General features: G+C 35.3%; 1 protein-coding gene and 1 long non-coding RNA gene across 2 annotated transcripts in view; one reads left to right on the forward strand and one right to left on the reverse strand.

Annotated features, from left to right (window-relative positions):
- Positions 1 to 6,594: 6,594 nt before the first annotated feature.
- On the forward strand, positions 6,595 to 11,746 carry LOC311277454. Its single transcript, XR_014625265.1, has 5 exons — positions 6,595 to 7,075; positions 7,322 to 7,431; positions 7,527 to 7,570; positions 8,672 to 8,736; positions 10,884 to 11,746. It is a non-coding gene; the product is annotated as an uncharacterized lncRNA (long non-coding RNA).
- A 5,555-nt stretch (positions 11,747 to 17,301) lies between these two features.
- stk26 (serine/threonine protein kinase 26) overlaps positions 17,302 to 27,833 on the reverse strand; it is a 39,672-nt gene continuing 29,140 nt past the window's right edge. The window contains exons 6-11 of the mRNA XM_084386873.1: positions 26,863 to 27,048; positions 23,350 to 23,495; positions 22,618 to 22,711; positions 22,459 to 22,521; positions 20,847 to 20,983; positions 17,302 to 17,459 (exon numbers count right to left, since the gene is read on the reverse strand). Of these exons, the coding sequence (XP_084242999.1) occupies positions 17,444 to 17,459; positions 20,847 to 20,983; positions 22,459 to 22,521; positions 22,618 to 22,711; positions 23,350 to 23,495; positions 26,863 to 27,048 (642 nt within the window). The 3' untranslated portion in view covers positions 17,302 to 17,443. The remainder of the gene's footprint in view (positions 17,460 to 20,846; positions 20,984 to 22,458; positions 22,522 to 22,617; positions 22,712 to 23,349; positions 23,496 to 26,862; positions 27,049 to 27,833) is intronic.

The following is a 27,833-nucleotide window of genomic DNA, read 5'->3' on the forward strand; positions in this document are numbered from 1 at the left end:
AGACCTGAAGGTTTGCCCGATCCCTGCTCGTGTGGCGGGTGTGCACACAGGAATGGGAGTCCCTGTCGGGGAGCTGGTATCCGTTGGTGCAAGTACTGCAAATGCAAGGGAGGCAATAGTTGAAGAAATCCTGTCACTGAATGATCATCATCATCATCATCATCATCCTCCTCATATCTGGACTCTGTGGTGAAAGTTTTACCTAGCAACACAGCGAATAAACCTGATGTTTTGTATTTCTCACTTTAAGTTAACGTTCCAATGATAATAGCAAGGTTGCATATAAAATGTCTGTATATTAATCAAATGCTTGTTTTCTTTCTTTTAAAAAAGTCCCTTGTTTGTGTACAATTGTATTTATAATTTTCCATTCAACACATCTCAAAACTTATTTTTTAAGACAAAGTGTAATAGCCTACAAAAAGTATTTCTCTTGATATGAAGATTAAACTGGTAGAAATGTATGAGGATATCTATAAAGGGAAGAAAAAGCAGTAGCAGCTCACTGCAGTACACGAGATCCAGGGGGCGGAGTTGGATCCATATTAGTCTATAACAGTTGCGATATTCCCCGCTAAATGAAGCACATAGGCCTACATCTTACCCAGGACCTAGACTATGTGTGTGTGTGTGTGTGTGTGTGTGTGTGTGTGTGTCTTTCTGCTGAGTGGTCCCGACTCCCGAATGACAGGACAGTTTTGCTTGGGTTTGAGAGGGAAAATGTATGTCAGCGTCCCAATTTTTCCGTGCACGCGTGTGTGTGTGTGTGTGTAACGGTCACTTTGTGCATTTATGGTAATTTGATGTAAAATGCGAACTGCGCATGAGCGTAGTGTCAGTAATAGATTTGACAGGTAAGGAGAATAGATAAGCGCTCTACCGACTTTTGGACTCTTTCTTTTATTTCCTTTTATATTTGTGACCAGAGTTTAATGTTTATTTGTATACTTTTTCTCACTTCAATCCCGATGTAGCGGACGAGTGTGACGTTTAGCCTAAGTATTTGATTAAACCCGGGGAAAATACGCCATCTCTCGTGCATCCTCCGACACCATATAGCCTATTGTTTTTCTCTCTGGGCAACATCATCTCAACTTTGCGTTACATGTGTTTAACCAAAAGCCACTCCGTATCCCTTCCGAAAAAGAAGTTTATTCAAGTGTGCAATTAGTAGCCTATATGCTTCTTCTCTTAAACTAAAAATAAGAAAGCTACTTTTTATATACTTGTCAGAAATATGCACTAAAGTAGGCTATACCTGACTTATACTGACAGAAAGATCTTAGTGTATTTGACCTACTTGTCCCTATCTTTTGATCGAGATATACTTAAAAGTATAATTAAGTATTCTAAGTATACTTGGCTTGTAGTTGTGTTCAATCTTTTGATCGAGTATAGCCAATTAAATAGGCTACTTTTTTCACATAGTTTGATACTGTCTTATAAACTTACATTGTTTGCATTTATTGATTTATAAAGAAAACATATGTTTCCAATTCTGAGTATCTGAATGTTTTATGTAGGTTAGTTAGTGCACTGGTAGTGTTACTTAGGAGTTTACTTCAAATCTACTTCACTTTTTCCCCACAACTGACTGACGTTTCCAAGAAGTTCTCGCTGCAGCCTGTAGCGCGATGACGTCATTGATATCAAATACGTAGTTCGTTGACGTGTTAACGCGCATGCGCTGTAGTAGGTTTCGATTACGGCATGAAAGTTTAAACCCGGGCACGTAAATTACCCATTGCATTATCCACAAATTATATTATTTCATAAAATCTGCATGACTGACATATATGCCATACTGGCTATAGGCCTAGTGGATGAATTTAAACATTAAACTTTTACATTTATGGCCCATAATAACATGTTTTTCTCCCAGCAGCTTCAAATATTTGCAATAGTAGCCCAGCTAGCAGGGAACGTTCTCAGAACTTTCGCTAACATTCCCTACAAGTTTGGTTAATGTTCTAAAGAAAACATTTGAATGTAATGTTTACCGAACATTTTAAGGATGTTTTCTCATTTAAAAAAATGTTCCTATAACGTTATATGAAAACTAAGATATAACATTTTAACTGCAACATTCAAAAGATGTTTTGGGAATGTTTCTGAAATAACAAGTTGTACTATGATCTCAAAATATCATTGTCCCTATGTTTCATTATAACGAGAGAAGAACGTTCTCTCTGTCACGTTAGGAAAACGTTTTGAGGATATCATTGAGAGATGAGATGTTGAATGTTCTTTATAAAATGTTATTTTAATGTGACGAGTTAACAAAATTATAACATTTTATTTGCAACATTTTGAGAATATTTTGGGAATGTTGTTGAAGTTAAAGTTTGTACAATGATCTCAATATAACATTGTCCCAATGTTTCATAAAAACAAAAGAAGAACATTCTCTCTGTCACATTTGTAGAATATTTTGAGGATATCATTGAGAGATGAGATGTTGAATGTTCTTTATAAAACGTTCTTTTAATGTGACGAGTTAACACAATTAGAACATTTTACTTGCAACATTTTAAGCATATTTTGGGAATGTTGTTAAAGTTAAAGTTTGTACAATGATCTCAAAATAACGTTGTCTTAATGTTTTGTCATAACAAAAGAAGAACGTTCTCTCTGTCACGTTAGGAAAATGTTTTGAGGATATCATTGAGAGATGAGATGTTGAATGTTCTTCATAAAACGTTCTTCTAATGTGACGAGTTAACACAATTAGAACATTTTACTTGCAACATTTTGAGCATATTTTGGGAATGTTGTTAAAGTTAAAGTTTGTACAATGATCTCAATATAACATTGTCCCAATGTTTCATAAAAACAAAAGAAGAACATTCTACTTGCAACATTTTGAGGATATTTTGGGAATGTTGCTAAAGTTAAAGTTTGTACAATGATCTCAATATAACATTGTCCCAATGTTTCATGATAACAAAAGAAGAACATTCTACTTGCAACATTTTGAGCATATTTTGGGAATGTTGTTAAAGTTAAAGTTAAAGTTTGTACAATGATCTCAAAATAACGTTGTCTTAATGTTTTGTCATAACAAAAGAAGAACGTTCTCTCTGTCACGTTAGGAAAATGTTTTGAGGATATCATTGAGAGATGAGATGTTGAATGTTCTTCATAAAACGTTCTTCTAATGTGACGAGTTAACACAATTAGAACATTTTACTTGCAACATTTTGAGCATATTTTGGGAATGTTGCTAAAGTTAAAGTTTGTACAATGATCTCAATATAACATTGTCCCAATGTTTCATGATAACAAAAGAAGAACATTCTACTTGCAACATTTTGAGCATATTTTGGGAATGTTGTTAAAGTTAAAGTTAAAGTTTGTACAATGATCTCAAAATAACGTTGTCTTAATGTTTTGTCATAACAAAAGAAGAACGTTCTCTCTGTCACGTTAGGAAAATGTTTTGAGGATATCATTGAGAGATGAGATGTTGAATGTTCTTCATAAAACGTTCTTCTAATGTGACGAGTTAACACAATTAGAACATTTTACTTGCAACATTTTGAGCATATTTTGGGAATGTTGCTAAAGTTAAAGTTTGTACAATGATCTCAATATAACATTGTCCCAATGTTTCATAAAACCAAAAGAAGAACAATTCTCTCTGTCACATTAGGAAAATGTTTTGAGGATACCATTGAGAGATGAGATGTTTATTGTTCTTTATAAAACGTTCTTTTAATGTGACGAGTTAACACAATTAGAACATTTTATTTGCAACATTTTGAGCATATTTTGGGAATGTTGTTTAAGTTAAAGTTTGTACAATGATCTCAAAATAACGTTGTCTTAATGTTTTGTCATAACAAAAGAAGAACGTTCTCTCTGTCACATTTGTAGAATGTTTTGAGGATATCATTGAGAGATGAGATGTTGAATGTTCTTTATAAAACGTTCTTCTAATGTGACGAGTTAACACAATTAGAACATTTTACTTGCAACATTTTGAGCATATTTTGGGAATGTTGCTAAAGTTAAAGTTTGTACAATGATCTCAAAATAACGTTGTCTTAATGTTTTGTCATAACAAAAGAAGAACGTTCTCTCTGTCACGTTAGGAAAATGTTTTGGGGATATCATTGAGAGATGAGATGTTGAATGTTCTTCATAAAACGTTCTTCTAATGTGACGAGTTAACACAATTAGAACATTTTACTTGCAACATTTTGAGCATATTTTGGGAATGTTGCTAAAGTTAAAGTTTGTACAATGATCTCAATATAACATTGTCCCAATGTTTCATGATAACAAAAGAAGAACATTCTACTTGCAACATTTTGAGCATATTTTGGGAATGTTGTTAAAGTTAAAGTTTGGACAATGATCTTAAAATAACATTGTCCCAATGTTTCATGATAACAAAAGAAGAACATTCTACTTGCAACATTTTGAGGATATTTTGGGAATGTTATTAAAGTTAAAGTTTGTACAATGATCTCAATATAACATTGTCCCAATGTTTCATAAAACCAAAAGAAGAACAATTCTCTCTGTCACATTAGGAAAATGTTTTGAGGATACCATTGAGAGATGAGATGTTTATTGTTCTTTATAAAACGTTCTTTTAATGTGACGAGTTAACACAATTAGAACATTTTATTTGCAACATTTTGAGCATATTTTGGGAATGTTGTTTAAGTTAAAGTTTGTACAATGATCTCAAAATAACGTTGTCTTAATGTTTTGTCATAACAAAAGAAGAACGTTCTCTCTGTCACATTTGTAGAATGTTTTGAGGATATCATTGAGAGATGAGATGTTGAATGTTCTTTATAAAACGTTCTTCTAATGTGACGAGTTAACACAATTAGAACATTTTACTTGCAACATTTTGAGCATATTTTGGGAATGTTGCTAAAGTTAAAGTTTGTACAATGATCTCAATATAACATTGTCCCAATGTTTCATGATAACAAAAGAAGAACATTCTACTTGCAACATTTTGAGCATATTTTGGGAATGTTGTTAAAGTTAAAGTTTGTACAATGATCTCAATATAACATTGTCCCAATGTTTCATGATAACAAAAGAAGAACATTCTACTTGCAACATTTTGAGCATATTTTGGGAATGTTGTTAAAGTTAAAGTTTGTACAATGATCTCAATATAACATTGTCCCAATGTTTTGTCATAACAAAAGAAGAACATTCTCTCTGTCACTGAGACCTGAGATGATGAGTGTTTTTAAAAAAAAATCTTGTAATGTGACGTGTTAACAAAACTAGAACATTTTAAATGTAACATTTAGCAATCAAACTACACAATTATTGTTAAATTGAGCTTGCTGGTCAGACAGCAGGCCAACAGGGTTCACGATGGAACATATGGTGCATTTAAGTCCTCCTGGGAAGTTTGTATTCATGAGGTTTTACAATTTTGTTTAATGTTTTAAATTAATGAAGCCACTGTAAACTTTATCATCACATATTATACTGTTACATATTAATGCTATCATATTTTGTGCAGGCATTAGCTTACTACATTGTCACTGCTAAATACCTAAGTATAGTGGTATCCCACAATGTTTCCCACTGACACACCCCTAACTCTTCAAGATCAGGGTTAAAGAAAATCCTGAGCTTCCTACTCATATTCTCATCATTGTGGTGGCGTTCAACTTGTAAATACGATCTTTATGACATGACTTGAATGCACCAATAGCTCTAGCTTAATTAGGGACAATCCATACAAACACTCTTTGCTAAAATACATTACAGACTGTCACAGTAAGAAGTTGTTCGTCCTGTATCAACGCTAAAGGCCTAACCACTGCAGTCAACACCTTGGAGTATCCATGCTGTTAAATAAAAGTCTGTAGACAAGGGTTAGGGTTAGGGTTAGGGTTAACCTTAACCCTTAATTTCTAACCCAGACCCGGTTTCACAGAGTTTAGATTAAGCCAGGATTAGGCCTTAGTGCATTTAATTAGCTTTTAAAAATGTGCCAAAGAAAAAAGAAAAAGAAACATTACTGGTGTGCATCTTGAGACAAAACAATGGCACTGACATATTTTAAGATATGTCAGTGCAAGTTGCTTTCAGGTAAAACAGCTCAAACGTGCATTTTAGTCTGGGACTACAGGCTTAAACCTTGCCTGTGAAACCCAGGGTATATGTTGCAACTTGTATAGAATTATGCCAATGTTACCAAAGTGTTGTGTTGGACAGAGGATTTACCCTAAACCAACAGGTTGTGTAACTGTGCCACACAGGGTGAAAAGCAAGTTGACATTATTAGGCATAAGAGTGTTTCTAAAGGAAAGGTCAATATTTTGTTAAAGTGCAAAAGGATCATTATGGGTCACATGAATGTAACTCTAATGTTACCATGATACCAATCCATTAGTTTTTCATGTAGGTAGGTATACAGAATTATAGTATATGAATAGCCTACATAATGTTTGCTCTGTTTAATATATAATATGTTTGCTCTTTTAAACTGCTGTTTGGCAGAGCAGTGGTAAATATATGTTGTTATACATGGTATATATTATTTGTGTAATTAATTATTATTATTTATATGTTATTGTAAGTTTATTTTTTTTTTATCATGCACTGCAATGAAGACACCATTTAACCAATTGATTAAATATAACAGCCAGCTTACAAATACAACTAAATAAATAGCCGTGCACATTTTTTTCATATTCTTTCTTTTAAAACATGTAATCTTTTCCTGTAATTGCAATGTTACCACATTATTGGCTGTCTCTTCGAGTTGTTTTGAGCATGATTGGCTATTCAGACTGTCATCCAGGAATCTGGCCAATGGCAGCTATGCGCGCCTTTTACTGGTCAAGTTTGAAGTTTGAATATTCGTCTGTTAGAGTGAGAGTGTGTGTGTGTGCGCGCTGCTGCTGCTCGGGAGGATCTTCAGTACTAGCCTCCTTCGGTTCTGTGGCTTTTACATTGTTTAAAACATGGATTATTTTGCATCGTACTGTTACATTTTTATTTTGAGCGAGTTGCGGGATGTAAATGGACAACGAATTTTAACAACGTAGCCTACGTGTAACGGACATATTGCAATCTGCGGAAGGTAAATAACTTTATTTTATATAAAAATACATTCTGCTACATCAAAATATAGTGTGTTAAATTGAGAAGCTAATTTTAAATGCGACTAGAGCAATATCGATATTATGTCAATGTTTCAGGCTGCATGTGTAACGTTAGGCTAAATATTGTCAGCTAAGTTAGTTTTTGATAAAAATAAATAAAAATAAACCTCAGCATAGTCTGAGCTTTACAATGAGTGAACTGAGAACATTGTGTCTTTATACAGAGAGGAACTCGAACCACACTATGAAAACTAGGCTTTTGAATGATCGCGGGATATCGGCCTAACGTTACCGTCAAAATGATGAGTCATCATCATAATATGTTTTTGAGCTGGTGAGTAAAAATTTGCAAGCTTTTTATGTCTCTTTTAGTAAGTAAATACAAATAGCTAATAATATTGCTGTATGTGTGTGTTTCCCATTATCCAGGAATTTTGGGAATAAATTATCCAGCCACATGATCTTCAGTTGCGGTGAGTATTGTCATAGTAAAATACACGTGAAATAGAGGCAGAACATGTAAACTCTGCTCAAAGGCACACTGGTCCAAACCCTCCAGTCAAAATTGTACCTGTCTTCTTGATATGAGTTTTTATGGGCCTAGCTGACCCAAACATAAATGTCCTTTCAAAATGAAATTATTTTCAAACTTGTATGACTTCTGTGAAACACAAGAATGTTGGGAATAAAACAACATTGGAACCCATTTTATGGAAACAAATGTTCCCAATGTTTCATGATAACAAAAGAAGAACATTCTACTTGCAACATTTTGAGCATATTTTGGGAATGTTGCTAAAGTTAAAGTTGTACAATGATCTCAATATAACATTGTCCCAATGTTTCATGATAACAAAAGAAGAACATTCTCTCTGTCACGTTAGGGAAATGTTTTGAGGATATCATTGAGAGATGAGATGTTGAATGTTCTTCATAAAACGTTCTTCTAATGTGACAAGTTAACACAATTAGAACATTTTACTTGCAACATTTTGAAAAAATAAAATAAAATAAACCTCAGCATAGGAGCTTTACAATGAGGGAACTGAGAACATTGTGTCTTTATACATAACATAAATGTCCTTTCAAAATGAAATTATTTTCAAACCTGTATGACTTACTTCTCTGAAACACAAGAATGTTGGGAATTAAACAACATTGGAACCCATTTTATGAAAAAAAAAAAAAAAAAACAGTGAAGTCATTTCTCAAGATATCTTAATTAAGGTTATACAAAATAAATTCATACAGTTTTTGGAACAACATGGAGTACCGGTAAATAACGATAGAGAGTCTATTTTTTGGATGAGCTGTTCTTTTTAGGACATGTTCCCAGGGTCCTTTGCTAAATTAACATTAACCATGGTTTTTATTATAGTAAAGTGTAGAAACAATATTTTTATGGTGGATTGATTACAATAATTTATTACCATTTAGTTAGTGTAGCAAAACCATGGTTAATGTTAGTAAGGGTTCTCCAGATTTATCACTTAAGGAAAACATAAAAAATGATCTGAAAACCCAGATCAATAGTCTGTTAACACACATTAACACACTTTTTACATTTTCTTAAGATCAAGCATTGGACCAATGTTTACGGAGCAGAACAGGCACCAACAGAGAAACAAGTCCATCACTAGTAAGTATCCACTGCATTTTATAAAACCGTAGTCAATTTTAAACGCACAATGCACTCCAAAATAAAAATGATCTATTTTTTTCTCCCTCGTGCCAGATTTATATCTGTCCCAGATTTATATCTGACTTTCTTTCCACAGAGATTTTTAGAAAAATTATCATTAAAGAGAATCATATAAAGAGAAATGTGGGAGGAGCTTGAATTTATTGCCTAGCCCTGTTTGTTTGAACCGCGAGAGCCGTCAAAGCTTATGCTACTCCTATGTCATGCACCGACAAGAGCCTTTTATAGTCAACACGTCGGACGCAAGCAACTTGCAGTTTTGCCCCCACCAACAACGCATAGTATTGCATACAACGGTATTTTTTACATTTTTATTTTACCAAAAATATTTTTTTCTAAAAAAATTACACAAATTAAACGTTGAGACTTTGTTTCAACTTTCATATCAAAAGTAACCTGCTCTGTCTTGTCTCTGCGTTTAAACGTTTCAGCGTTTTTTCTGTGATCCGCAATGTATTTTTCATTGCGTGACAACATGATGTGTGGCGTGAGAGCGCCATGGCTTGTTGGACATAGCAACAGTAACTAAAGGGGGCGGGTCTTTGCAAATTGCATTAACCATGGCTGCCTGTTAATTATCACTGGACTACTTCGCTCTCGCATCTCCCAAAAGTAATTTTTTTTTTTTTTTCTTGATTCCATTTGAATGGTTTAATTAAATTGCTATAACCAATTATTTAAAATGTAATGATTTAAGCAAAACGTTCTTCAAAGGTTAAACCAAACTTTTATTTGACGGATTGCCGTGTAGACCTTTGAGTTTCTCTGTGTTTTATGATATGATGATAGTTTTTCTCAAATGAAGCTAAAATGCTGCTGAAGTGACTCTCAGAGCGGCTGTATTGATGAAGTGCATTAATGTTCTCATATAGAAACGACAGCAAAAAAAAAATAAGCCAGAATTGCTTTTTTTTCTCAGGTTTTACTAATTTATCCTGTGATTCTGACTTTCAAACGGCCAATTGCGAGTTTATATCTCGCACTTCTGAGAAAAAAAAGTTTGAATTGTGATTCGCAATTACCTTTTTTAAAAATTGTATTCCATGGCGGAAACAAGCTTTCATATGCACAGACAGTAGCTCACATTTAACATGCAGATTGTGCGCACACAGAAACCTACTGGAGCACAAAAAGTTAGTGTCAACACTGTCCTGTGATTTCTCAATAAGAAACAGAAGTTATAGCATATTTTTCTTTCTGCTTTTGAAGTAACTAAAACTTACAGCTTAGCTAATAGCAAAGAGACGATTCACAGGTATGATTAAATCACACTAGAAATTGTTCTATCTCAAATGCAGTACTACTTTATCTGTATCTGATTTAAAACAAGCAGAAATCTGTAAGAAATGTAACAATCCATAGACAATATAACTGATGAAAATGAGCTGTTACATCAGAGCAAAAGCACCGTGGGCAGTGCTGTGACATGCTGCAGCTGTGCTCAAGGCTACCTGAGTTCGAGGTTCACACTTCTCAAGCCAAGTTTGTAGTTTGTTAAAATAATTTAGCCTCTAGTTGTGTTATTAAAGGGATACTCCACTTTTTTTGGAAATAGGCTCATTTTACAACTCCCCCAGAGTTAAACAGTTGAGTTTTACCGTTTTCGAATCCATTCAGCCGAGTTTCTGATATTTAGAAGAATATCAGTAACCAGACAGTTTCTGGTCTCATTGACTTCCATAGTAGGAAAAAATATATACTATGGAAGTCAATGAGACCAGAAACTGTCTGGTTACTGACATTCTTCTAAATATCAGAAACTCGGCTGAATGGATTAGAAAACGGTAAAACTCAACTGTTTAACTCTGGGGGAGTTATAAAATGAGCCTATTTCCAAAAAAAGTGGAGTATCCCTTTAACATGTATATAATGGATAAAGTATATGTTTTAAATTACAGAAACAAAATAGATACTCATAAGGTATCATATTTATACTTTTAAATAAACTAATCTAATTCATTTCTGATTAATAATTAGGCTGGCTAATTTTGAAAGTTTTCAAAGTCAATATTGCTTGTGATCTTAATATGTAATATATATTTGTATTATTTTTGTTTACACTGTTGCATGATCTTCTTTTATAGGCTATGAGGAAAAACTCTACCATGCACACAGAGAATGGAGCTCAATTCTGCTAACTGGGATAGCAGCTGAAAAAGAAGAGAAGAACAGTAGAACACCTATTAATGCAGATGACTTTATTCTTTTTCTGCAAGAACCAAGACAACCAAAGACTGATGATGAGCGCTCTGAGCAAACAGCAGTCAAGACGTGTGATTGCACATTGGACTTTACTGAGTTCTTCATTTAATGTTGGGCATCTACTGTCCGCAGAACTTCTAATAATTTATGTGAATGCCATTCATAAACCTGTTAGATTTTTGTTTTATTTTAGAGATTAATAAAATTGTATGTTTTAACAATGTTATAGCTAAGCATTTTTTATGTTTAAGAGAACATTTTGGGAACAAAAATAAAACTTCCCACTAAAAAATTTATAAGAATGTTAAGTAGTATTTTTAAGAGTATTTTTAGAGAATGTTATCCTAACTTTTAGAAGAACGTTCTAAGAATAAAAATAAAACTTCCTGCTAAAAACTTTATAAGAATAAAGGGATAATGTTCTAAAAATGTTATGATTAAACATTTATAGAAGGTCATCATCACAAAACATTTTTAGAGTGTTCTTAGAGAATGTTATCCTACCTTTTAGGAGAAATAATGTTCTAACAATATTATTATTAAACATTTTTATAATGTTGTAAAAAAAAATGTTATCTGAACTTTTAAAAGAACATTCTGGGAACAAAAATAAAAACACCCCCTGAAAACTTTCTAAGAACGTTAGAGAATAATGTTGTAAGAATGGTACACCTAAACATTTTAATAATGTTTTTAAATAATGTTATCCGAACATTTAAAAGAACATTCTGGGAACAAAAATAAAACTATCCGCTTACAACATTATAAGAACGTTAGAGAATAATGTTATAAGAATGTTATTACTAAACATTTTAATAATGTTTTTAGAAAATGTTCTCTAAACATTTAAAAAAAACATTCTGGGAACAAAAATAAAACTACCCGCTGAAAATGTTGTATGAACATTAGAGAATAATGTTATAAGAACGTTATTACTAAACATTTTAATAATGTTTTTAAAAAAATGTTATCCGAACATTTATAAGAACATTCTGGGAACAAAAATAAAACTACACGCTAAAAACATTATAAGAACGTCAGAGAATAATGTTATAAAAATGTTACTACTAAACATTTTAATAATGTTTTTAGAAAATGTTCTCTAAACATTTAAAAAAACATTCTGGGAACACAAATAAAACTAGCCGCTGAAAACGTTCTGAGAAAATTAGAGAATAATGTTAAAAGAATGTTACTACTAAACATTTTAATAATGTTTTTAAAGAATGTTCTCCAAACTTTTAAAAGAACATTCTGGGAACACAAATAAAACTACCCGCTGAAAACGTTCTGAGAAAATTAGAGAATAATGTTAAAAGAATGTTACTACTAAACATTTTAATAATGTTTTTAAAGAATGTTCTCCAAACTTTTAAAAGAACATTCTGGGAACAAAACTAAAACTAGCCGCTGAAAACTTTCTAAGAACGTTAGAGAATAATGTTAAAAGAATGTTACTACTAAACATTTTAATAATGTTTTTAAAGAATGTTCTCCAAACTTTTAAAAGAACATTCTGGGAACAAAACTAAAACTAGCCGCTGAAAACTTTCTAAGAACGTTAGAGAATAATGTTAAAAGAATGTTACTACTAAACATTTTAATAATGTTTTTAAAGAATGTTCTCCAAACTTTTAAAAGAACATTCTGAGAACAAAACTAAAACTAGCCGCTGAAAACATTTATAGAACAATACATGCTAATGTTCTTAGAACATTTTTAGAACAAAAAATTTCTAGCTGGGAGGCTACTGGATATGCGTTTTGTAGCCTATTTTATTTCCAATAAATGACACTTCCCAAATTAGTGCTATTATCATCCATTATAGTATTAATGTAATCCATAAGTTTACATGAAGCACTTTAACATGATGGGTATGCAGAAGTTGCGATAACCATTAAGATATCCATCACTAGTTGAGTTTAAAATCTTCTCTTTTTGTCTGTTTTTATCCGTCCTGTAATTTCCCATAGACGTAATGCCATTGCATTTTGTGTTTATCGTTTTTTTATATCATTCTATTAGCTAAGATAAACATTTGCATCGACAATTAAAATGAAAGAAAAGACGGATTCACATGACTAATAACGCCTCAGTCGAGTCAAATACATGTTTATTCATTATAGTTGCATTTTATAAGTGTCTAAAACACTCAAAACAAGATCGGAGATCATAAGTTTAACTGTAGGCTTTAATAAGTCTGCCTAGATACAGAGATTAAAGGCTCTCTTGAGAACGGCATAGCGCTATTCTTCATGCAATAGGCTAAATCATAAGCTATATCGTTTGTTATCAACTTATAATTATTATTTGTAGAGCATTCAAAGCTACATGAATATTTATAAAATGTCTTCATTCATTAGAACGTTGATCTATCTCTAGGGATTTAATTTGCATAATTTTTTATTTATACTTTTTATAAAAAAAAATTATAAACAAAATCGATAGTTTTTCTTGTCATCTTTATTAAATCTCTTCTTGGTATAAATAAGATATCCCACATTTTTTAGTATAACCCTTAATATGTCATGTAGTAGCTATAGCACAGCCAGTGAGGGAGAAAATTAATATATTTGATTCATTCATGAACGAATAAATGCTACATTACAGAAATATTAAACAAATAACACAGAAGAATATATGACAGACTATGAGTGACAAAAATGAAAGTATTTATATTAAAGTATTTATACAAAAACTATTTGTATTCATAAAGGACCAAATTAAACGAATTAAACAAATAATAATAATATATAGGATAGGATATTCAAAACACCATTCGTTGTTTAAATAAAATGTAAATACTCTAGTTAGTAGTGTCTAATGAAACAACCATTTGTATCTATTTATTCTCTCTTTAACTCGGCAATACAGTTTAAATAACATTAAATACGAGATTAATACACGCGTGTTAAAACATCCTATTCCGCGCATGCGCGTCGAACATCAACTCCGGATTTGATTTTTTCTCAGCTTTTTGTTTAAAGTGTTGACTTTTTTTTATTTTATTTTTTATTAAACTTTCCCACATGCAAGTGTTGAAAAAAAAAATGATGCATGAAGATAGAATAAAATGTTTTGCCTAAAAATAGGAACATTAGTATACTTATAATAATAATAATACAGAAATACTAAACTATAAGTATGGTTATGCTCACTTAAAGAAAACTTGCAGTATACTTGCAGCATAAAACTGCTAAACTAGTTGTTTACTGAGAGTACAGTATACTTCAAAGTGTACTTTCATAAACTAAAAAAAAAGTACTACTAGTATACCTATAAGGTCACTTGTAGTACAAATGAGAAACGTAGTTGTGAAATAGTTGTGCACTTAAAGTTTACTACTGTTACACTTAAGTATACTTGAACATATGCTTTTTATGTAATACATTTTATATACTAAGGCACTTACAAGTTTACTACTAGTACATTGACATTAGTATACTTACAAATATACTCGAACATTATTAAGTATACTTCATAACATGTACTTCTGTTTCGTAAGGGATGTTATAAATCTTCACAGGAATGCAATAAATGTGCATTCAGAGGTTAATCATCGGTTAAACTGGTTACAAGCTTTTGATGGACACTATTAACATTTCACAGTTGCTTTTATTGTCCTGACTTCACATTAACAGCGGCTGATGTCACGGACGGGTGCATGCCAGTATTGTGATTGTGTTTTGTTTTTCTTCCAATTATAATTTTTTAGCAAAGGACTTCTTCAACGCTGGCCGGTCACTTTAAACTTTAGTAGCCAAGTTCATTTCAAACCCTGGACGTCATCATGCTGTATGTTTTTAATCCCGCAACATGGTTATTTAACATTTTTAATCCAGTTTTGTCATGCCATAATCTATCTTTACCTTTATCTGCTGTTGTCCGACTGAAGCTGGCAGGAGTCACTCCTCCTCCTGTCCCGGGTGAGATCCGGGCCTCTGTGAGAGATCACCTCTTCTCTGGGAACAGCACAAAGTGCATCAGCAGCATCGGCTGTCAAAGCTAAACACAAGTCCTTAGATACAAGCATGACTTGATCTGAAGTCATTCAGTAGAACCTGTAACTCACTGCATCATTAGCCATACGTGACCCTGGACCACAGAACCAGTCACGAGTCGCACGGGTATATTCGAGGCAATAGCCAACAACACATAGTATGGGTCAAAATTATAGATTTTTCTTTTATGCCAAAAATCATTAGGATATTAAGTAAAGATCATGTTCCATGAAGATATTTTGTACATTTCTGACCGTAAATATATAAAACATGTATTTTTGTGAGTGAATGAAACACAATCGCCAACATAAATGGACTTTAAAGGAGATTTACTCAATGTTTAGATTTTTTTGCACCCTCAGATTCCAGATTTATAATATTGTATCTCGGCCAAATATCGTCCTAACAAACCACACATCAATGGAATATATAAATCTCAATAATTTTTTTTTTAAAATGGACCCTTATGACTGGTTTTCTGGTCCAGGGTCACATATTATAATAACCCTGTAAACAAAGATATGGTGCCCACAAATAATCATAAATAAATGCATCTTACAAAACAAAAGTGTAAAAGGAAATATGGTTTCAAAATCATGATATTGATCAAAACAAGTGATCGCATTTGTGTCCATATTGCACAATCCTAGTTCAGAGTAACACATGACTTTCAGTTGTGATCTTTATTTGACGGATCCAAAGGATATTAGAAGTTTTCATTAACAATCCTGTACATTCACATGTGCTTCAGAATATATTTCCACACAATTGTATGACCTTGGGAAGTGTTTTGTGTTATATTTTTTAACTCGCACAGAATTAAGTAAGTCTGAAGTCTTCTCATCAAGAGGGGAAAAAGCAGACACACCGATATGTCATAACTTAAATCTTTATTTGCCACACCAAACAAAAAACTAATCTGTAACAGTTGATGTCAAAAACAAAGAAAACAAAAAAAACAAAGAGAGAGAGAAGAGAACAGCATCTGTATGATACAGCCTAGAAAGATTTCCGTCTGGCGTCTTAAATGTACAAAAGCTCTGGTGAAGAAATGTACAAAACCTAGATTCTGCATCTATGTCACTATAAAGAAATATACAAATGTTCTACTAAACACCTTTATTGCTCTAAAAATCCTCCAGCAGTTCTGGCACCGTGTGAAAGCGTCGTCTTAAAGCTGTTTTCGAGAAGACAAGGACATCATGTACATAAAAACGTGAGCTTTTTTTTTTTTTTTCCTTTAGGCACAATGGGATGCAGCGTTGGCACAGCGTCTCCAGGCCAACCGGAGCGAGCGACGACATCACCACCGCACCAGCAATGGCACACTCGTGTTTCTTTACTTTACAAGCTTGGCCGAAACGAAAAGAGAAATCCCTCATCACAGGAGATTACAGAAAACATGAGCTCGCCGTCGCGTCGGGAAGCGTCCCCATTGGTTGAAGAAGCCGGATCCCCTTGAGATCTACTCAAAGTAAGAGGAATGTCTTTGGAGCGAGAGAGCTCTGAAATCAAACAACGCCCCGTTACGAAGTGCACATTTCCTTCAAAAATACAGTATAGCTCTACTCTCATATAAAAATATCCGCTCGAGGACACGAGACACTGTAAAAGAGGGCATTACCGAGAAACCACGGGCTACAAATGTGGATAACAGTCCTTTATATATATGTATATATATATAAAAGATGAACTACCGTGCCAATTAAAAGAGAAGTGAAGGAAGCTTTCGCACAGCAAAACTCCTCGTTTATCTAGCGCTTTAAATCTTGATCTTCATTAAACATGGTTTTTTTTCTTCTCTTAATGATTGCTTAAATGAGGTATTTCTATTCATTGTTTTTTGTTGTGTGTGTGTGTGTGTCTGATATGATATGCATGTGATCCCATACAGCAGTTCTGTAATGCTACAGTTAACAGTGTGTAGAGAGTAATAAAGAAATCCCAAACCAAGACGAACAGAAAGGCACTTTTGATCTCCCAAACACACACACATATACATATATATACATATATATGTATATATATATGTATATATATATTACTGATCATAGTTTAACATTTAGAATAAAGTAATAGATCGGGACATCAAACGCATATAAATAAACGTGAACCTAAAGATCCGGCTAACGCAGATCTACTTCACCAGTCAGGATGCTTTGTGTGTGTGTGTGTCTTTCGAAAGTAAAATGCTGAATAAAATAACAGTGACACACACACATCCTCGGGCACCAGCAGAAGACTAATATAAAAGCATGTGGCAAAATTGTATAAATACAGTTGAACACACACTATGTTTCTATATAATATATATATTTCCATTCTTTGGGACACGAAGAGCAGATTTCCTTTTGGTTATGATGAGATAGTGTGTTCTCTGTGTGAGTGTGTGTTAAGGTGCAGTCATCAGGGGCTGACAGCAGACGCGTGGCGCTCTTCCACTAACTCACAGAGAACCTACAAACACACAAGATGAGGAGCACGTCACACACTGGCCGCGCATCAGTGAACTGGGCTGGAGGAGAGAGTGTTCGTGTCTGCCATCTGTTTAAAGGGGTCCTGTCATGCTTTGCTTTAGTGTTTCATTGGCTACGTTTACATGGACACCTTTGGGTTCAATCGGAATGAAATCAATACGATTGATGAATCCGAACACGGTGTTTACATGAACGATAGATAAAGTGATCGGGGTGATGTGCACGTTTATATGTCACAAGTGTCAAATCGGATCTGTTTTTTTGACATGCGCACACTGCACAGATATGCAGAGTTTCATAACTATTCTCCTCTACTGGTTGTTTATGTGTTTTAAACAGCGGACGTAATATTAATCCGTCTCTGGTCATGATTTGGAGACGATGAGCATATTAATGCCGCTGCTTATATTTATCACGCAGTAAAAATGCCCAAAACCAGTCGTCTGTGGATGAGAGTCTGAAAGCAGGACTGGGGGGATGTTGTCTTGCTTCACTTCACAGACGCAGTGAAATGAGAATTTTATAATGACGGGACACCCCATTACTAGGGATGTCCCGATACCACTTTTTCACTTCCTATACCGATACCGATGCCGCAGCTTTGACTATTTGCCAATACCGATATCAATCCGATATTTTTATAAAATTTTAATTAACTTTAACTTTATTCTCATCTGAATTATAAATAATTTATTTCTGTATAAAATTATACTACCATTAAAAACACATTTGATTTTCTTTTTTTAATCAATGTAGAATGTGTAACTTAAAAATAAACAGATTAGTGCTCTGTTTTAGGACAAGAAATGAAAACCAATGCAATATGATGAATGTCCAAAAGATGAGATCATTTTTGCTTTTAAACAGCGTGTGTGTGTGTGTGTGTGTGATTTTGGTTGGGTGACAGTTGTAGGTTACAGTTTGACAAGAGTTTACAGTTTGACAAAAGCACAATGTTGTGTTTTACACAAATATAAGTAGGCTAAACACTTTTTGCAGTTTTAATAAAGTCCTGTATGAACAACATGACGGAGTATGTTTTTATGTACCCACTGTTCGATCGCGCCCGCGCCTCTCTCTCTCTGACACACACACACACACACACACACACACACACACACTCCAGCATTGCAATCTTGACATCGCAGCCTGTTCATTATGCTGCGTTCACACCAAACGCGAACAGAGCGTCAAATTCGCGTCTAGTTCGACGCTTGAACATTTTTAATCCATTCGCGCGTATAAAGCAAGCGTTTGAAGCTAAATAGACGTGCGTTCAGAGCTAAGGCGGGGCTACAGATTAGGTGTCCCTAAAGAACCCGCATATGTCTATGCGCATCTAACAGTAGTTCCGCATTACATTAATTAATGTGCACGCGAGTTTTATTTATTTTTATACCGTGTAGGCCTATTCTCCGTGCAAATCCATGCACCGAACCGTGACTCACGTACCGTTTCGGTTCAATACGAATACAGGGTTCCTGCAGGTTTCAGTTAGTCAAATTTAAGACCTTTTTAAGACATTTTAAGACCATAAAGATTGAAATTTAAGACCTACACGACGCATTGCCAAAAAATATTCAAATCAAAGAATTCATTTTATTTCAATGAATTCAGTAATTGAAAAAGCATTAACTTAATTTACAGATAAAGCAATCACATTAGTAACCTTCCAGACCCAACAACGCGTGTCAGAGAAAAGAACAGAATCAGATATAATTTTTTTAATAGAAAATTGTACTTTTCATAATATAGGCCTACTGTAAAAAACACATAATTAGTTGATTTTAGTTGATCATAGTTGATCATAACTAGAGATGAAATGGCATGAACATTTCATTTAATTATTATAGTGCCAAAAATTATCACTGTTATCACAGAATCCTGTTCAAAAAGTACTAATACTACACAATGAAATCAATTCACCAAGTTTTATGTCGAAAAACAGCAACAAATAAAATTAGCATCAATACGCACTAACATAAACATTAAAATAATACGATTAAAAATGATAGCCAGATTTTAAAAGTGTCTTGCAACGTTATATACTAACATGTACAAGTTCAAATAAAGTTGACAAAAAAGGTTTTTATAAAAAGATAAACCTCACATATTTCAGACTTAAATTTTTTTTTTTTGACTCATTCTTTTTATATAAAATGATTTAGTGACATTTACAATACAGTTTAGCTTATCTTTTATTATTAATAGTAAAATTCGTTCCGATTTTCCCGTGGCGTCTGTCGTTGCTATGCAACTCCACAATGACAAAAAAGTTTTAGTGGCTAATGGATTTCCACCGCCGAAAAGCGCTTGCTGTAGCTCTGTTACAAGATTTATTTACGGAGAAGAGAAAAACACCCGTATTTGGGTGTTTGGGTGCACCCGCATCCTTCATGTCTTTTTTCATGTCGCTGCACCTGGAAAAAAACGAGCGTGTCGCTTCAATCATAAGCGCGCTTACCGCGAGCAGGCATTTGAATGAACTTGAGCGCGAAAAAGACGCGATATGTGAACTGCCTCTTGGCGAGCGACTTCGATACTTTTTTGCTACTTTGTAATAACTTTATGCGGCCAGCGTTTCTGGAAATGAACGAAGGTAAAATCTTTTTTAAGACCTGACTAAATGAAATTTAATGAAAATCTGGCTGTTTTTAAGACGTTTTAAGGCCTTAAATTTAAAGTTCAGAATTTAAGACATTTTAAGACTTTTTAAGACCCCGCGGGAACCCTGGAATACATGTACCGTTCCACCCCTAATTGGTATCAGATCATATTTTTTTCTCCCCTCCGATATCCGATCTAGCGTTGTGGGCCAGTATCATCACGATACCGATGACGTGGATCGGATCGGGACATCCCTAGTCATTACACTATTTAACGTCATTGCACATGCGCAGTCCTTTCAGTTTCGGTTTTCAACGGTCAACGGTCTCCGTGTAAACAGCAAAAACGTGAATCTGTGAAGACGATGACGTCATGCACATGCGTATCACGTGTTCAGTCTATAGTGTTTGATCGCCATCTACTGGCCTGGCAGCAGAATACAGCGTTTTTAGTCGTTTTCGCGGATCGGTGTGAATGGGGATTGTTTTGACGATGTCTGTGCGCGGGAAACTCAAAGGAAAAACGTCTCCATTTTCAGCATATCGTTGTCGTGTAAACGGACCCTCAGACAGAGGGTGGAAAATAATCATGACTGTTTTTGCACCACATGAAAAAACTAAAAGAAAGCATGGCATGACCCTTTCAATGTTTATTGCTAGATAATTACACAAACTCCAGGTCAGTAAACTGCATCCATACTCCTAAATGCAAGACAGCTGACCACTATGAGAAACACATGATCGTGCAGTGTGTGTCTGACCTCTGAACTCTCTCGAGGATGTGGCTGATCATGCTGTCTGTGACACCAGGACAGAGATCCTCAGCCACGTGCAGACTCTTCTCCAGCTCCTCCAGCACGCCTCTCGTCATCTCGTCGCCTCGCTGCTGGGACTTCAGCTGAAAGAAAGCCACACAAACTCGCATCATAACACGTCCAACAGTCATCACTGGAAGGATTCTCATGTCAAATGAAGATCCTGGATTAGGGCTGTGACGGGGCCGGTTTTGGACCAACTATCGGCGGTGGTGGCTTTGAAATAAAAAAATAAAGATAAATGAGGCTCAAACATCCATTTCGTAACAGACATGCGTGTTTATTTGAGCAATCCCGTCAAAGAAACAACACACTAAAGCCTGTAAAGCATTGAAACAGTAAATAATGGTAACTTATGTGCTTTATTTAATGTTAAAAGCGTGAAATGTGACTTTGAATATCATTTAGTGCTCCAGCTTTGTAGCTGTAAAAGCACCAATGGATATAATTCACCCCAGATCTTGAAATTAAACAAATGGAAAACATGAACGTTCAAACTGTGAAAAAACAAGTGTATTCTTTGACAAAGATTGTTTTAGTAACTCAGTAGCCTATGTATTTTTTAAATGGTGTAACATTTGTGAATTTGATTATGTAGCTGCTAATCCATTTTCTTGCGAGTGCCGTCAAGATGACTCTCTAGTGCTGTACACTCGCCGCGAGACTCCGCCCACACGCTGCTCTGATTGGCTGTGATTTTTGATTGACGTTGTGGCGTCTCACAGTCGTGTCGCGTCTAGTGTGGACAGACACAGTGCCTGTTGCTGGAATCTTATCGCGTCGCGTGTAGTTAGGACACGGTGTAAGCCTACGCTCTGCGCTTTGAGAGGGATGTGGGACACGAGCAGGAGAGACCATTAATCTCTTTTTTGATATCTTTATGTTTTCTACTTGTTGTAAAAGGTCTGAAGAGCACAAGGGCAAGACATTCAGGCTATGTTTGATTTGCGCTGCCAGAGAAAGCGAAACTAAAAATCACCTGCGTGTGTGAAACGCGCTTTACAAAGCACAAACAAGTGAGTTTTACAAGCACAAACGGTGTTAAAAAGAATTTGACGGGCAAGTAAAAATGCAGGCTATCCGTCCTACAGCGTTTCTCTACTTTACCACAGTAAAGAATGCGAATAGCCTATAATAGACCTACTTAAAAGCGAACCAAAGAAAGTAACATTTATAATCCCCTTCGAGACGTGAGTGAAGATTTGGGAAAAGAAACAAGAGATTCCATGTCCAGTGGAATAATTAATGGAATATTGTTAAATTCGCTGATAATCGGAGGACCAGATCGCAAAACACAATTCAAAGCCGTTAAAGCTTAAATTTATGGGCTCACGCACAACTCTCTCGTTTGGCTGTGATGGAACATTTAAATCGCTAACGGATTATTATTGTAAACAAAGCTTTGTGCTTCACTCGTGTCATAATACTCATGTAAAACAGCATTCACATACAGAAAAATGTGTTTTGGTGGACAAGTGTCAAGGTTACCGGCACAGGCCTATTCTGATGCCATTTTCAATTTGATTTGACCTCTAGAACATCAGACTAGGTCCCCTACCTCAGAGAAAACAGGAGCCATGACGGTGGTTAAACTGACGGACTTCTTCTGCACTTCTTCGGCCTGAAGGGAGGCGAGCAAAAGACACAGACAAGCTCTCGATTAACCAGTTGCAGAGTTTATTTACATCGAATATCCAAATCATAATCGAGAACTGACCATTCCGTTGGGCTGCTTCTTTTCCGGCTTCTTCTTTCGAACGGTTGTGAAGGACCATTCAGGAGACGACTCATTGTCCTTACTGTTGCTCTCTCTGTTAGGCACACACACACACACACACACACACACCGTTAGGATATCAAGAACACATCAAGATGCTCGGCTCAGCGTAGTCACACTAGGGCTGTCAAAATGGCTGAAAAGCTAAATTTGATTTCCTTTCTTAAATATTAGCAAAATTCTTAATATACTTAATGTTAATGTTAGAGGAAAAAGTGCTGTAATGTCTCCTATGCCCACAAGAGGGCGAGAGCGAGCGCAATAAGCAAATATAAACCAAGTCAAGCATTGCATCTTTTATTGAAATGTAATAATTCATTTTTTTAAAGTGCATTAACTTTTGAAACAATTGTTCTTAAATAAAATATAATTTCCTTAATGTGCATGCAAGGAAAATTAGGAACATTTTTCAACATTGAAAATAATCATTTATGCATACTGGAATGATTTCTGAAGGATCATGCGACACTGAAGACTGGAGAAATGATGCTGAAAATTGAGCTTTGATCGCAGGAATAAACTACATTTGACAATATATTAAAATAGAAAAGAGTTATTTTAAATTGCAATAATATTTTACAATATTACTTTTTTGGAAAGCAGGGTGTGCAAGATGGGTTTCCTCATTCAGGATTGTAAATGATTGTGTTGTGGATGTATTTGTGCGCTTACGAGTCAGAGTCAGAACTGGATTCTCCATCGCTGTGTCCCTCGGCTTTCCAGCGCTTCAGTCTGTCGATGAGGTCGGAGAGGTGGGACGTCTTCTTGGCATATTTAACTATGAACTTGTGCTTCAGAAGCTCCTTTGCTGTGGGTCTCTGAGAAAGGAAGATATAATGACATTTTATTACCTTTATCACTTCACACACACACACATCAGTATAAGCTTGTGTTGCACCCTTTATATGCTGGCAGCAACAGCTCACAATACTGGCAGTGCCACAGTATTTACAAAACAGCACAGAACTAAACATTACGGGCTTTCGCACCGGAGGAACCTTTCCTAGTTCCTAGAACTATTGGCGGAAGTTCCCGGATTTTGGCGCGTTCGCACCGCAGGAACTGGGAACGATTTCAGTTCTAGGAACTCCTTATGGAGGAACTAATTTAGCTAATAACTAATGTAACCCTAACCCTCCACACCCTAGAGTCGGTCTAAACCAGCGCTGTAGGAACTATCAGTGACGTTAGTGTTCTCTGATTGGCTGAACACTCGCGAAACACCCGCCATTCTTAAAACACACAGATTATAGCCTATATATCTACTCCACAAACTAACTCTACGAACATGTAAAACAGTGATAGATGAGCCTCTAATCCTTTACGCTGAGGAGAAAATCCAACGCCACTTTGAGGAGAACAAGAGAAACATGATGATGTATTTCTGCTCATCAACACTGGACATCAGACACACGGCATACGCTAATAACTCTTCATCACTGTCTACTCTCTGTGTGTAACAGTTCTGTCTAATAACGTGTGAGACGGGGCCGTTAGACAGAGCGTACACTAATGAACACGGAGAATGCGAGCGCTGCCGTTCTCAGCGCCGTCAAAATAAAAGTCTCAACAACAAGCGTGTCTTACGTCACTTCAGAGTTCCTGCTGGCGGTGCGAACGCAACCAGGAAAACCTTCCTATGGGAACCATTAGTTCTCGGGGAAACACACTGGTGGCTCGTTCCTAGAACTCTCCGGTGCGAAAGCCCCTAATTCTTACATGCCAAAGTCCCTTGTGGAGTGTGTGCCGTTCACACAGAATACGAACTACCCTTTAATGCACATTATAAGCGAACCACATGACCTTCTCTTTATGTGATGATCTGAGGCCGGTGGACTTCAGAGAGGTCTGGGTTTGTTTGTAACACTCAGATTTGTTATATAGCAAACATAACGGTTATTATAAAATGGTTATTATAGTTCACTAAAACCAAAACCATAAAAAAAATATACCTGAAACAAAACAAAATAAATGTTAAGGCGAGACACTACAGGTGAATAGGGTACAATGTTTAACTAGCAGATATCACCATGAAACTTTCCCAGTTGATTACCTACATTAAGATGAGAAAAAAATGTATTACAAGTTTTCTGTAATTTAATGTTTAAATATGCAAATAAGGCAATATCTAATTAATTATGCGCTAATTTGCATATATTTAAAAAAACAAAATCTGAGTATTAGATAAAGCCAGGTTAAAAATTATTTTTTTATTGTGTTCACATATTAGATGGGGAAAAAATTACAGAGGGATTTATGGATATCTACTTTTGTTATCCTGTAAATCAGAATATACTGTCAATAGCCTTAAAAAAAAAGATTTTCGCCATGTTTTTTGGAATAAAATGTTATATAAATCAGGCTAGGAATAATATATTTACAAATCCCTCTGTAAATGTCTTCATAATATAACTAGGTACAAGACTGGAAAGTTTGGTGTATATCGGTGCTACTGAAGTGGAGATTTCGGAGAGAAAAGTCATTTTGAGAAAACGGGCTTTAAAGATTTATCATCAGCCAATGAGATTGCGCATTCAGCCCTTTTACTTTCACGATTGGTTGCTGATAAAAAGGAAATGACCATATTTGGATCCGACAGCATTGTACAGGAGAGAGAGAGCTTCCTAACGGTGTGTGTGATGACAGGAGCCGGCAGAGATCGCGGAGCAGTGTGTTGATTAAGAACGCCAACTTTTGTTGAATTTATGAGAAATCTACAGACGCAAACAGACAAAGTGTAGTAAAATAAAGACCTAAATGTGTATTTCAGACTTTTTTTCACCACAAGTCTGAAAGAAGACGTGTTATTGAAGACAAATCTCAAAATTGACCAGTAAAAAAAAAAACGATGTTTTTGCCTGCCGTGTCTCGCCTTAATAGAAAAACAAAACAGGGCAAAAGTGATGTCCAGCCTAGGAGAAGTGACATCTTTACCCTTTATTCAAACATTGTTAAGCATTTGTTAAAGATTTTGCAATCATATTGCCTAGTTGTGTCTTAAGTTGATGATAATGCAATAACGCCTTATCTTTGGCCAGGCTGTCATACAAAGGAATTATGAACATGCAAAACCAAGAAAGAACAAACAAAATATTCAGAACTGATTATGTTGTAGTCAATGCTTTTTCTTGTCACATTTTTGTTTTTAGCATAGTTAAATAAAACCTACAGCTGTAGTTTGCACTTTTTTGTACCTTTAAGTTCAGTGTTTTGCTTTTCCTTCATAAAAATGAGGAAAATAATTTATACTTCAAATATGGTTTAATGGTTTAACTTGTAGGGTCATAAAAAACTAATATTTAAGCTATTTTGTTTTAGTTAAGCTAGTTGCCAAAGCCACATTTCTCATTTACATATAGTTTGACGTGATACTAGAATAATAAAATATAAACCAAAAATGTATAAAAACTATATAGACATAAAACAATAACTAAATAAAATTAGGCTAAAACCTTAACTAAACACCTTTTGTCCACTCTCAACCACTTCAGTCCTGATTTCTTCAGAGGAGGGTCTATGAGCGGGTAAATGTGTGTGTTTTTTCAGATCTTTCAATCTAATGGACAAAATAAGACCACGCAATCTACATATGAACACGACAGATGAACACACGGAGAGCATCAGCTTTAGTTCTGCTCTTACAGCCACAAGATCAGCCGAGCGCTGAGAGTGTGTGTTAGAAATCAGGAACGCTGAGAGAACAGTGTGTTTGGTTCGATTTCCCTCTTCAAACCAAACTTGTGTCTCCAGCTGATAAAGTTTAAACCCCGTCCGGCTCGAGCTCTTCTCATAATGTTCACGCATTATTCAGTAGACGGTCTTTTAGTGGCTGTTTGAACACACTCGATCACATGAGCGTTTACACTACGAAAGCAAACCGGTTTGAATGTGTTTAACTCCCTCTGGAAGTGGAGAAAGTGGACGAGCTCAAAGCGCTTTAGACCCGTTTACACCTGTGTTACATGATCGACCAAAACGCATCTTAGTACCGTGTGTAAACAAGGCCTAATAAACTAATTCAAAGTATTAATAAACTACAATAGCATCACAAAAATACAAAAATAACACTGGATACTACTTGGTATTGTGATGCTTTCGCTGGTATACCAAAGTTAAGACACTGTGACAGCCCTAGTTTAAGAACATCATTCCTCAATCAGGAAGCCATGCTTTAGCTGTGCTCACAAATGTAGGGTCTTTGTTGAGACAGGAGTCCACGAACTCCTTGAAGATCTTGGAGAAGTCTCCGTTGAGGGTGGGTGGCGTGTTCTTGGGGATGTGGAAGAGGACTCTCATGGGGTGCATGTCCGAGTTCGGGGGCTCGCCTTTGGCCAGCTCGATGGCAGTGATCCCGAGAGACCAGATATCAGCCTGAGAGAAGAACAAACTACTTTATGAGCTCCAACACTAATCGAGCACGCCATTATGACATGACTTTCAGAATAAAGCAAGAAAGAGTGAGTTAAAACATTATTGCTTTCACAATGAAAGCATCTCAAATAATAATAAAGGAATTTTTAGACGTCATCATCTTTACAGTACAGGCCAAAAGTTTGGAAACATTACTATTTTTAACGTTTTTGAAAGAAGTTTCTTCTGCTCATCAAGCCTGCATTTATTTGATCAAAAATACAGAAAAAAAAAAAAATGTAATATTGTGATATATTATTATTATGAGACAGAGAGTAAACGTATCTGCCGTTTTAACTGTGAGCCGAGCGGATAAATGGTCTGTGTGGTGAAGTTGATGCATAAACATAACAAATTTTAGTTATAATTTGATCGAGGAAAAATATATTGCAATAATTATCGCTAACATTTTATCGCCCAGCCCTAAATGATATGTATGTTTATATATGGATACGTGTTAAAGGGATACTCCACTTTTTTGGGAAATAGGCTCATTTTACATCTCCCCCAGAGTTAAACAGTTGAGTTTTACCGTTTTCGAATCCATTCAGCCGATCTCCGGGTCTGGCGGTACCACTTTTAGCATAGCTTAGCATAGATCATTGAATCGGACAAGACCATTAGCATCTCAAACATCATCGTAATAATCAAGGAACTGTGCGGCTGTACCATGAGTGCAGCAGGCGTAATGATATGACGCAGCGCCTGAAAATAGTCCCCAGCTCGGTAACTTCCAACGTGACCGG

This window comes from Rutilus rutilus (genome assembly GCF_951802725.1).
Source record: "Rutilus rutilus genome assembly, chromosome: 18".
Taxonomy (NCBI): Eukaryota; Metazoa; Chordata; class Actinopteri; order Cypriniformes; family Leuciscidae; genus Rutilus; species Rutilus rutilus.